Source organism: Falco naumanni, chromosome 1 (genome assembly GCF_017639655.2).
Source record: "Falco naumanni isolate bFalNau1 chromosome 1, bFalNau1.pat, whole genome shotgun sequence".
Lineage (NCBI taxonomy): Eukaryota > Metazoa > Chordata > Aves > Falconiformes > Falconidae > Falco > Falco naumanni.
The window spans coordinates 83,353,421-83,364,452 of NC_054054.1; the positions used below are offsets into that span (position 1 = coordinate 83,353,421).

Here is an 11,032-nt window from a genome sequence, read left to right on the forward strand (position 1 = left end):
TTTTAGACTGCTGAAGGGGAAGCTTTTAAAATGAAGGAAGACAGTAAAGAACCAGCTTACCTGATTTATAGGACAATCGAGTTTCTACTCCTGATTGTATTAATATATAAAGAAAAGCCAAACTGCATCAGATATATTCTCTTCTGTTAACATGCCTGTATCAGTCTAGCTACTCACATGAAAAGAGACTTAAACATGAAAATAAGAAGGCAACCGCAAAAAAAAAAAAAAAAAAAAAAATTAACACACAGAGAAGACCTATCACTATTAGCAGGGCTCTTTATCAGGCTCAAGAGATTGCCAATGGGAGCCGCAGCAAAATGTTACACACATGCCGCATCTAAACACCATCACTGCTTTTATGAAGGGGAACAGAATGTAGCCTCCTTCAAGTGCCAAATGGGCATCTCATCTGATTGCCTGAAACACAATTTTCCCTCCCAAGATACTCCATGATGCAGAAACTCACTCAAAAATATGGGCCTTGCACTGTGACAAAAGTGAACATACCCACACCCCAACAGATACATTAAAAAATTTCTATAGGAAGTTGATTTATTGTGCTACTAGGAGATTAGCTAAGAGTGTTTGCTTGCATACAGGTGGCCACAATCCACTCTGGCTTCTCCTTGAGCTAGAGCTCAGGATGCTCAGTGAATGTGAAACATTAAAGGGGGGGTGGGGAGAAGTGATGTCCCTATGCCCAGGTTTTGCCATAGATTTTTTGTAACTTTGGGCAAATCACTTAACCTTGGTGTTCTCCATGTCAATAAGGAATCCACCTGGCTCAGAGCACTTTGAGATCTATGGACAAAGATCACTCCATACTATTAATTAGTCCTGCTCTGTGGATAATAGCAAGCTACAGCTGTGGAAGACAGCAGGGATCTCTGAGCAAGCAGAAAGGCATGAATCTGAATGTCAGTACACTTAGCATCGTAGCTGGTGGCTGTTTTGTCCTAGCTCATTTCGGCGGATTGTGCTACCAGATGAACTTGCTGTTAGTTATTCATGTTCCCCAGAGGCAGCTAATGCAGAAATCTGGGTTTACCATAGCAACTCACTGGTAAAGCAATTCTGACAGCCTCCTCCCAGCATGGCTTGTGCCTGCTCTTTCTGAAGGAGAAAGACTGGCCGTGCAGGGACGCTTTTGCAAGACAATCTTTCATGCATGCACACATCTGATCCGCACAGACTGCCAGCTGAGATTTGGCCACTTTTACCCTGACCTCCACATCGCTGAGGGTAACTCTGTGAACACAATGTAGCGATGTGTAAAAAACACCCAAAAGAGCTCCAGATTTGGAGGCAAGACAGGGGGCTAGACCACCGCTGAAACTGCTGGGAGGCTGCAGTGCTTTGATACACCACCAAGGATGCTTCCCTCACCTGAGCGCTCATCCAGAGCTAGTCTGGGCCCTGCGCTGCAGCTGTCCTTACTGTTGCACTTTGTCCTTGAGCTTGCAGAGGAGTAGTCCAGGCCATGATGAGAGGTACTGAAAAAAAGCAAAAACCATCTGATGTGCAAATACTGCTCTCCAAAATTTTGGGCACACTTTATTCACACCAACTTACTTTTTTAAAATGTGTTTAAAACACATTTAGCCAAATGCAGATCTTCCCAACAGCTCCAAAATCAGAAACTCATATAACAGGCTTTCAGGAAAGAAATATGCATGTGGATTTATTTGCAAATAGTTTCAAATCTTGGAAGGGTGACTTGGTGCAAATACATCTGTAGCATAACATGTTGTTGATGTTTTACCTTCTCCCCCTAACATTGCACAATGTAAAACTTTTAAGACTAGATGGTGCCCTGAGCCTTAATTCAGCGTTCCATCAAAGGACAAGTCTCCATATTGCTGCCAGTCTCTTTTAGGATAAATGTTCAGACAGTAAAAGGGAAGAGGCGTTCAGAGTAGGAAAAAAGATGAAGCCACTAAAATGCAAATTTTATTCACAGTTGGCATGTTTATAAATATATATATTACATTCTTACAATCTACAGTACATTCTAAATATAGAGGGATTCAATCTAAGTGTTTGTGGGAGGGCGGGTGTGTATTAAACTCAGCAACCTAGATGCAATGACAGAAAGAGACTTACTAATAAAAGAAGGGCGAGGACTCACTCTGGAAAATAAAGGAAAACTTGAAATACAAGCTGGATTTTAGTTACTGCTTTGGCACTTTGCCACTGGTCATTGGAGATTGCTTTTGGACCTCACAAAAAACGTCATGGTTTTAGGGCTGGAGGGCACAAAGGATTCAAAGGATAATCTCTGAAATCCTACCGTATATGTACATCCTTATCAGGGGAAAACAAAAGATAATCATCACCTCTGGGAGAAAAAAAAATGTTATCTACTGCATTTAGCTGTTCAGGTTTCAATGCTGAATGTGCAGCATTCCTGTGACCTTCAAACGTGTTGAGTAGGGGTCTAAAGAAGCACGAGCAGAAGGAACTGAAAAACTTGACTTCTCCCAGGGAAGGGGACAGGTGAAGAGGCAGGTGCTGTTGGTGTCTGAGTTCAGCACAAGTTACACTTACCCAAGAGAGTGGCCAACTTTGGTAATTGACAGCATGTAAAGCAAGTAACAGCGTGGTACCAACCGTGTCTGAGCTTGGCAACAGCACACCGTAGAGAAGCGAGTGCGCATGGAAGGGAAGGAGGAAACCACATGCTTCCAAGGTTGACTGATGCTCATAAGTGCCCTCAGGTTACCAAATGGGTATTGCTCCAGGGAAATGGCTGGGAATACAAATCTGAAACAGGACAATCAAAGTGGACTTTTAAAAATAGCTTGCTCTCTCAAACTTTCCAGAACAGACCTTCCTTTATATGAGTGATATTCTTAGTCTAGATTACATCTTCTCCTATTTTACAAATTATGAAATACTGAAAATTGGCTGGCAAAATTTATTACCTTGGCATCTACCTAAAAAGAGAGTTTCAGTCTTAACTGTGTGTATGTATCTGTTCTCAGTGCTTGGGAGGCAAACATGCTGGTTAGTCAACAGCCCTGTTACTCTTCCCCCCCCCCCCCTCCAGATTCTTTGGAAACTCGTGACTTTTCAGCTCTGGGAGCTCTTTGCTCACACTGTTGGGTTTTGTCAGCTTTAAATTAATGTTTTTGGAGGCATATTCTCTGCCTATGGATTGAGTGACAACCTCTCTTCATGGATCTATTTATTCTGACACCATTTTTGCTTTTAACCAAACCTTGCAATATTGAACAGTAGAGCTGTGCGAACTTTGTAATATCCAAACTGCACTGGAGTTTGTTATATTTATTGATTTCTTGGGAAAGCTCAGAGAATGCAACCATATTATTTTGCTAAGTTGGGTTTTTTTTCCATGTTATCATGCATCAAAAAGCCACACACATCTCTCACTTCCAACTCTGAGCACAGAGAAGACTTGACTTTTAAGAGCTGTCCAGGATCTCTGCTCTCCCAGCTGGTTTTGGATGGCTTCTTGGGGCTCCGTTGAGTTAGTATTCACTAGCTGATTCTTGTTTTCACTACAGTGTTTTGCCCCACTACCCGAAATTAAAGGCAGAAGGTGAGTGAAAAACAAACAAACAAACCAACCAAACAAAAAGGTCTTTTGTGTCTCATTACACATTTTCATGTAATCTCTCCATATAGTTTTTAAGCTCTTTGCACTCCCCCAGGTCCATATCCTGGCAGACCCATTTAATGTCATCCTCACTACTCATCAAGATCGAGTTGACAGTTGGACACCCATCATTAGAGGAGATGGTGGTAAAGGTGGTGAATTTGACCCGTTTCCTCTTAGAGGTAGGGGAAGTAGTTGGTTCACTTTTCTGTTCTTTCCCTTCAGTAAATGTGGACTCAGTAGACCTAAAAGACTGTCCATTAATATTTTTGGGGGCATTTGTGTTGAGGAGATATTTGCTCTCTTCGTAGTCCACTCCTCTGTCAATGGCTGTGATACGTTCATCCTGTTGGGTTGAGAAATTCACGTGATTCTCCAGAAGTTCTGTCCTGTTGCTTAGCCCAACCCAGTCATGAGAGTGGCTCATGCCTTCTTGCTCTTCAAAGGGAGCTTGTTTGTTTCTGTACTTCAAAGCAAAAGTGACACAATTGATAAGGAAGACCAGAATTGCCAGGCAAAAGACTCCCAGAAGAGCATACATTCCTATCTCCAGATCGCTCAGTCCCCTAGGTGCCTGGACTAGGTCATTCTCTTCAAAATCTCCATTGTTTCTTGGCAGATCCACCTGTGCAGGGAAACTTGTGAAGTCTATTGGGATGTTCTGCAGGTGACTGTTGTCATCCAGGAGGCTTTCTCTGTCTTCTTTTTTGTTTAAAATAGGCCTTTGAGTGGTGGTTCCTTTGCCTTGCTCAAGGCCCATTGAGGAGCTGTAGTACTGGCCATCTAGCCCAGGTCTTTCCCGAAAACTGTTTTTTTGATGCCAGTCACTGGCACGATTATCTAGGTGGACAGCAGCACCCCTGTGTTTACTGTCACTGATGTTAGCATTAGCATCACTCTGTCCAAACTTGACTCTAATGCTACCACTTCCAACAGCTAAGATGCTCTTTCTTTTGGACTTCTGGCATGACTCACTGATCACCATCTCTACCTTCACCAGTGTCCCCTGGCCTTCTGTCTCAGCAGCAATCACAGGCCACTTGAACTTGGGGTCATGGTGAATGGAGACCACCTTCTCATCCAGAGATGTAACTGACAAGGAGAAGTCTTTGGAGTCAAAAATATCCAGGGGCATGACGGATCCATCACTGAACTGGATCCAGCAGCTCATGGCTGCTTCCTGTAATACATAAAACAAATACACTCAGAAAGAACATTGAGGGAAATATATTCTGTCCTGGTCTACTCCATTCTCCTCACGAGATCCATATACCATTTATAACCAGAAAAGAAATAAAAAGGGAGAGCAATAAAATTAGTATCTTGCCAAGATACAGAGAAATACTAGTTTTAACACTCACTGATCGTAAGATTTGTTCCCCCAAAGGTCCTTAAAGGAGGTGTATCCCCTGGGCTCTGCAGAATCTACTTCAGGACCATAATAAATTGCATGTCAGAAAGCATTACTAGTGACTAAGATCACTTACTGTTGTATACTTCAACGAAAACAACCCAACAACATGATTTCTAAACTGATTATAATACAAAGGCTACTCTTGTTACAGACAACACATGTTAAAAAATACCCACCATAGCAAGTTGGTCCATACACGGTTTCATACCACCAGTCCTTGAATTTTTGTCTCTCAATTTCAATATGTATTTTGTACAACCAGAGAAAACCAATCAGTTCCTTCTTTAGGAAACAGCCAGGGTAATTTTCATGCTTGTTAGCAATTAAAAGCAAGACAATAATAAATATTTAATCTCACGTCACAGCAATGCAGACTGTATACTTCAGAATGCATGGAAGCTTACTGAATGTAAATGGGTCACACCTGAGTACTAATTCTGTACTTGCATGTGTGTAATGATGCAACATTCTTGGGAATCTTGACTTTTGGTTTCTAACTTGAAATATTTTAAAGTATTCTTAGATTTTCAGTGCTTGCCCATTTCTGAAAGTCATGTCCTCTAAGGACTCTCAAATGGCTCTTGAAAATTGTGCTACCTGAAAAAATCTTGGCATTCACACATCAATCATTTACAGACAAAATTCAGATTGCTCTCCTGGAAACTAATTCCTGCTTCTGATGGTCTGACTTGCTCTGTTTCTGCTGGCGTCTTTGCAGCATATTAGACACTGAAGAATCCACACCAGACAGACTCCTGGCTGGATGAGCAGATTCTTTGCTGTCTAAAATAAGGTGAGCTCTTGCGTGGTAAGAGTTGGGATCACCCGGCTCTCAGAGAAAGCCTGACAGACAGACAAACACACAGCCAACAGATTAATAACTGTACTTGCAGGAAACGTGATTCTAAAAGTCTTGTTTCTTTAAATAAGTAGTTTTTCAAACAGACGATATTTACATTCTAATTCAACATATATACAGACAATAAATACATACGATTATCTTTTAAATTGTTTCTAGCACATAGTCATTCACCTGTTCAGATCACAGAGAATAAGCCTCCCATCTTTTTGGATTGTATTGTGCATAATCTGCTGGCCTGATTCTGAAATCCTTACAGCCGTAAAGCTCCCCATGCTTCAATGGGAGATTTGCTTCTGTCTCTGTATCAGGACAGAGCCCTAAGACTTTGCTGACACAATCATAAACCCTGGCTTTGTATTTATTAATCTTTGGATGTTTCTTGAAGGCCGCATAGAATTTATGTCATCAGCTCTCACCCTCCCACCATGTTGCTTAAACCTGCATCATCATGAAATAATTTTGCAATGCTTTGCTTATAGAGATTGTGCTCAAAAATCACGTACTAAGCAACGGAAGGAATCAGATGCCTTTCACAATGGTATCAGTCCTTTAAGGCTGGAGCGTGCACATCTTCCTCACTGGTTTAATGGTGATCCAATGTTGTTCTGACTGTACCCCTGCATTGAGAGGGGTACTCATCTAGACTCCATTTCTGGGAACTGAAATGCTGAAATGCCAGTGCTGGGCAGCATATGGGAACTAAATGCCAGCACCACCAGCTTTTGGGCTGATTTCTAGTTTAACTCCCCATGTCAGCAATTAATTAGCTCACTGGCCTTATTTCTTGCTGCCCGGTATTGATTTCTTAACTCCGGCAAGACTATGGGAGCCTGATTTTTATCACTCCATAAAGACAGTGGTACTGCATTATTTCTCATCTTGCATCCCAAGGGTAGGACCCTATGATGAAGTAAAGCATCTCAACAGTTGGCCAGCTTGTAAAAGTGCATGTCACGACCATTTACCTTTACAGCTCAACACATGGTTAAGAGTGAAGAGCCCAGTGCATCCTTGTTGTAAGACCAAGACTGATGGATTTGGGTTGAAAAAGAAGTTTAAATTTCAAATGTAGACAGAACACAGAGACAAATATCAAGCAGGGACTGATGCGGACAAGACAAAGTTCAAAAGCCCTTGGCCCTTGGTAACTGTTGGTTCCCCAATACGGGACTAAGAATAAGGGAGGGGGGGGGGGGAAGATTTGGTTCATGAAATCATGAATCAGGAAATGAGTCAATGATGCTGATTCATATTCTAGTAATGAATCAGAATGAAAGGGACGTTCCCCAACTGCTTAAAATGCTCACAGAAAGTAACTAAAGGAAGAACCATTTGGCATAACGCAAAACACTTTCTCCTTTACAGATAGACTTAAAGGGTTGATTTGGATACCTGTGGTGGTAGGCTGAACTTGGCAACCTAGTTGGCAATATGTCCTGTGATCTAGTAGGTGCTGGATGGGACAGAAAGGGATGGGTGTGTGGATGGCTGTGTGTAAGGGGACTGCTGCTGCTTAGTTATAATGCATCGTTGGGTTGCATGTGTTATTTACAGGATGCAGCCATGACAGATGGGGTATGTCTATTTGTTGATGAGTAGTTTAGACACAGTGCCATGTTTATGAGCAATTTGTTTTTCTGTTAGGGCACCTGGTGGCCTTCAGAAAAAAAGTGCCATAAAGAAAATGTATTATCAGCATATTACTAATAAAAATCCGCTTGATTCCATCAGCTGGTAGGGCCACATGTCGTGAACCAGAGTGGTATCCTTCCACAACACAATACATGTGGGCAATAATACCTGCTTCGGAGACTGGAGCAGCTCTTGTGCTACTGCTGTAGCAAAGATGGCCTTATTGCTTCCTGGACTAAGCTGCAGGGAAAGCGACAATCCAGTCACCAGCTGCACTCCCAGGTCAGTTATTGTCACCTTCTCATCCAGAACTGTCACTGTCTTCTCAGCCAAGATAGCATCTGAAAGCGGGGACAAGATCTGAAAAGAAAAACTGAAGTTAGCAACAGCCATTTTGCATAGCACAAAGCAAAACAGCTACACGAAGCCACTGTAATACAGATAAGTGATATTTATGTTGATGGGTGAAATTACTCTTAGCAGATTAAAAAAAGGCTAGTCACATTTTATAATTCTTCTGCAATAAGAAGGTGCTTCTAAAATCTTTTACCAGTGTAATTGTGATCAAGTATGCCATTCACCTCTGTGATAGGCTAACCACATCTGCTTCAGATGTTTTAACTATTTGTAAATATAATCTTTATGTGAAATGCAATTATTTTATTAATGATCATTTTTAGGTAGCATATATATATAATGCAGTCTGTAGATTTATATAAAATCCATCGAATAAACAGTATTTATTTTTATCCTATAAAAAGAAAGGCTAATGTAGTACTATAATAACCACTCATGGTACTGTATACAAAGTAGACGGAGAAAACTTGTTTTGGTTAAAAGACTGCATGGAGGTCAGTGCACTGATATGTGCCGCTCAAAAATGCTAATTAGCAAGCAAGTTGAATTTAATGATCCATATAGAGTACAAAGCATTTTTCAACCAGTTTATAAGAGGGATTCTTTAAATCTAACTTGCTCTCACCTTTTTTCTTTGGATTTTTATTTCCTCAGTTTTGTGGGCATTTGTTGGAGCACTGTAAGTCCCACAGCTTTGTAAAGTCATTCAGAAAATCTTTATAGATTTTACAGGAAGTCAAAAATCTCAAATCCCATTTCTCCAGCCCTGACAACCTGTGTTATGCATAGGCGTGGTGGCTATTTTATGGTCTGACAGTTTAGGGTGATGAGCAGGTTTAGAGAGCTAGATTTTTTTGTCCTGTTCCAGTGCTTGTTAGCATGTTTTCTACTTCACAGTATCACTGAATTAATCTCTCTCTCCCTCTTCTATTTTTCTTTCCTTCCCCCCCCCCCCCCCCCCCCCCCCCCCCCCCCCTTCTGGGACCCCATTTCCTAGGCCATCATTTCTCTGCACTGCAAGAAGAACTATATGTGAAAAGCTGCCAGTGAGATGATGCATAGGTTTAGGTGAGTGACTTCAGAGCAGGAACACTAAGGCACAGCCACATATACAGCGGCCATATTGGCTGAAACTAATGAAGCTAAATCTGCACCCCTAGAGAACGTTGCTTAGTTGTCGCTAATCAGTCAGTCTTCTAACATCATTCTGTATGTGCCAATTATTATTATTGCTTTGTGCATCTTCTGAAATATACCCTAACATTTATATTTTCTAACATGCTCCTTGAGCTTGCAAGGCATGCAGGAGTTTGATCTCATGGGACTTAAGATTCCAGCATCAGCTCCTCAAAAAAGCACTAGTTAATTTTTACTTTACCCTTCGCTCTGTCAATGTAGGCTTTGAGAAGACCAAGCTGTTTCACCAGCTGCATGCCTTGTGATAGCCCATATACTGGCTCATGGTTCAAAAAAAGCCTTAGACAAAAACAATCAGAAAAAGCCTTCAAGATTACAGGTTGGACTAAATTTCCTAAAACTGCAATCTATGTTACTTCAGGGCACAAGATAAGAAGAAGAAACCATCTCTTCTGTGTCTTCCAGTCCTTGCTGCAATTCTGCTCCATTCAAAAATCGTAGCTCCAATTTCTGTTGCTAATGCAAGAAGCTGCTATACACCTCATCAAGTACCTCAGTACCCAAGGTAGTGAGTTAATGGAGGAAAAGGAGTAAGTAATTAATTTTCCCTACCTGAATTGTCGTCATTCCGAGCTCCTGCCCAATCAAAACCTGTCCATCCTGCAGCTTAGCAATTCTTGGCTCCTCCACCTGCATGAAGTCACTCACTAGGTCGGTAATGTCAATCTGCCAGTCAGAACCCAGTAAATAGCTCAGCTGGCCACCGGGGTCTGAGGCTTCGGCCACAAACTGTGTGAGGACTCGCACCATTGCATGTTGGTACTGAAGGGTACAGCCTCTTCCCTTACGTTCATCCTCTTCTTCATCATCACTGTCCCTGGCTGGTCTGGTAGAACACCAAGAACAAAAAAAATTATTTAAACTGATGCTGGGAGAGCTTGCAACAGGAGAGCTATTGCTGATGTAAGTCTGCAGCATAGTTACTGGAACAAGGGGGCCTCTGCCCCCTTCTGTTGCTCTGCTGATGCTGCTCCATTCAGTGCATTTCTGAAATCAGTGGTGTTCCCCCAATTCTATCGTGTTTCCCTTGTCCATAACCAAGACCCCCAGGCTGCTCAGATGTCCAAAACAGCTGCTGAAATCACCAACTGGCCTGCTAGCTTCTCTACCACATTGTCCACTCCAAATATCACTCATTATTTTTCACATTAGTCCTTATTTTGAAGGCCTTTTCTTTTCTTTGAAGACTTTTTTCTTTATGGACCTTCTTTGTGTTGCCATGGAAATCTCCTCTATCTGCACACATGCATATCTCTTTCTGTATGGCATTTAGGTTGAAATCACATCTGCACCAAAATCCCCATCTTTTTGCTGTGATACTAACAGAATCACAGAATCATACCTGGTAATAAATGATGTCTTCAACGGTGGGTGGGAATAGCAAGTATCTACTTTATCAGTTTGTTCTTGTTCTTCGTGACACTGGCAACAGATACAAACAGTCTAGATATGCCTACATCTGTGCTCTGTCCTGTCATTCACATACCACTGATGTATAGGCACAGACAGAATTTTTAAAGCTGTCGTGCATCAGTGTCCTGGATCAGTGCCACTGTACACTACAGTGGTACGAAACAACTACGTACTAATTGTGACCACTGACAATGAATAAATGAACTGGCAGGACCTGTGAACCAGGCTGGAGAATGACCAGCCTTGCCAGGGCCAGTCATTGTTGATGTCTTCCTGCTGCCTCATCGCTGATCCCGCCTAACTCAACCAACTGGCTCTTTCCACCTCAGTCCCTAGCACTACAGAAGAGAATTTATTTCCAATGTAGGATCACGCAACCTGCAGTTTCCATTTTCCTCCTAATTCCAGTGCAGGAGTCTGTTGAATAAATGTCTGGTGACCGTCAAGTTTACACCCGAATTGCATTAAGGCCAAATGAGCATGTTCAGATTCGCTGGCTCTTACTGGTCTTTGGCAAGTGCACAGCCTGTAATGA

The 11,032-nt window shown here is 41.9% G+C and overlaps 1 protein-coding gene across 4 annotated transcripts in view; it reads right to left on the bottom strand.

The window, feature by feature from the left end:
• Positions 1-238: 238 nt before the first annotated feature.
• Positions 239-11,032, bottom strand: part of TMEM132D (transmembrane protein 132D) — a 261,573-nt gene continuing 250,779 nt past the window's right edge. For 2 of the 4 annotated variants that reach the window (XM_040601771.1, XM_040601750.1), the window contains 3 exons: positions 9,637-9,910; positions 7,699-7,890; positions 1,658-4,802 (listed from right to left, as the gene is read on the bottom strand). In XM_040601771.1, coding sequence (XP_040457705.1) covers positions 3,621-4,802; positions 7,699-7,890; positions 9,637-9,910 — 1,648 coding nt within the window. In that variant the 3' untranslated portion in view covers positions 1,658-3,620. Of the gene's footprint in view, positions 1,497-1,657; positions 4,803-7,698; positions 7,891-9,636; positions 9,911-11,032 lie in introns of those variants that run through there. The other 2 variants (XR_005829000.1, XM_040601761.1) reach the window with 2 other exon arrangements.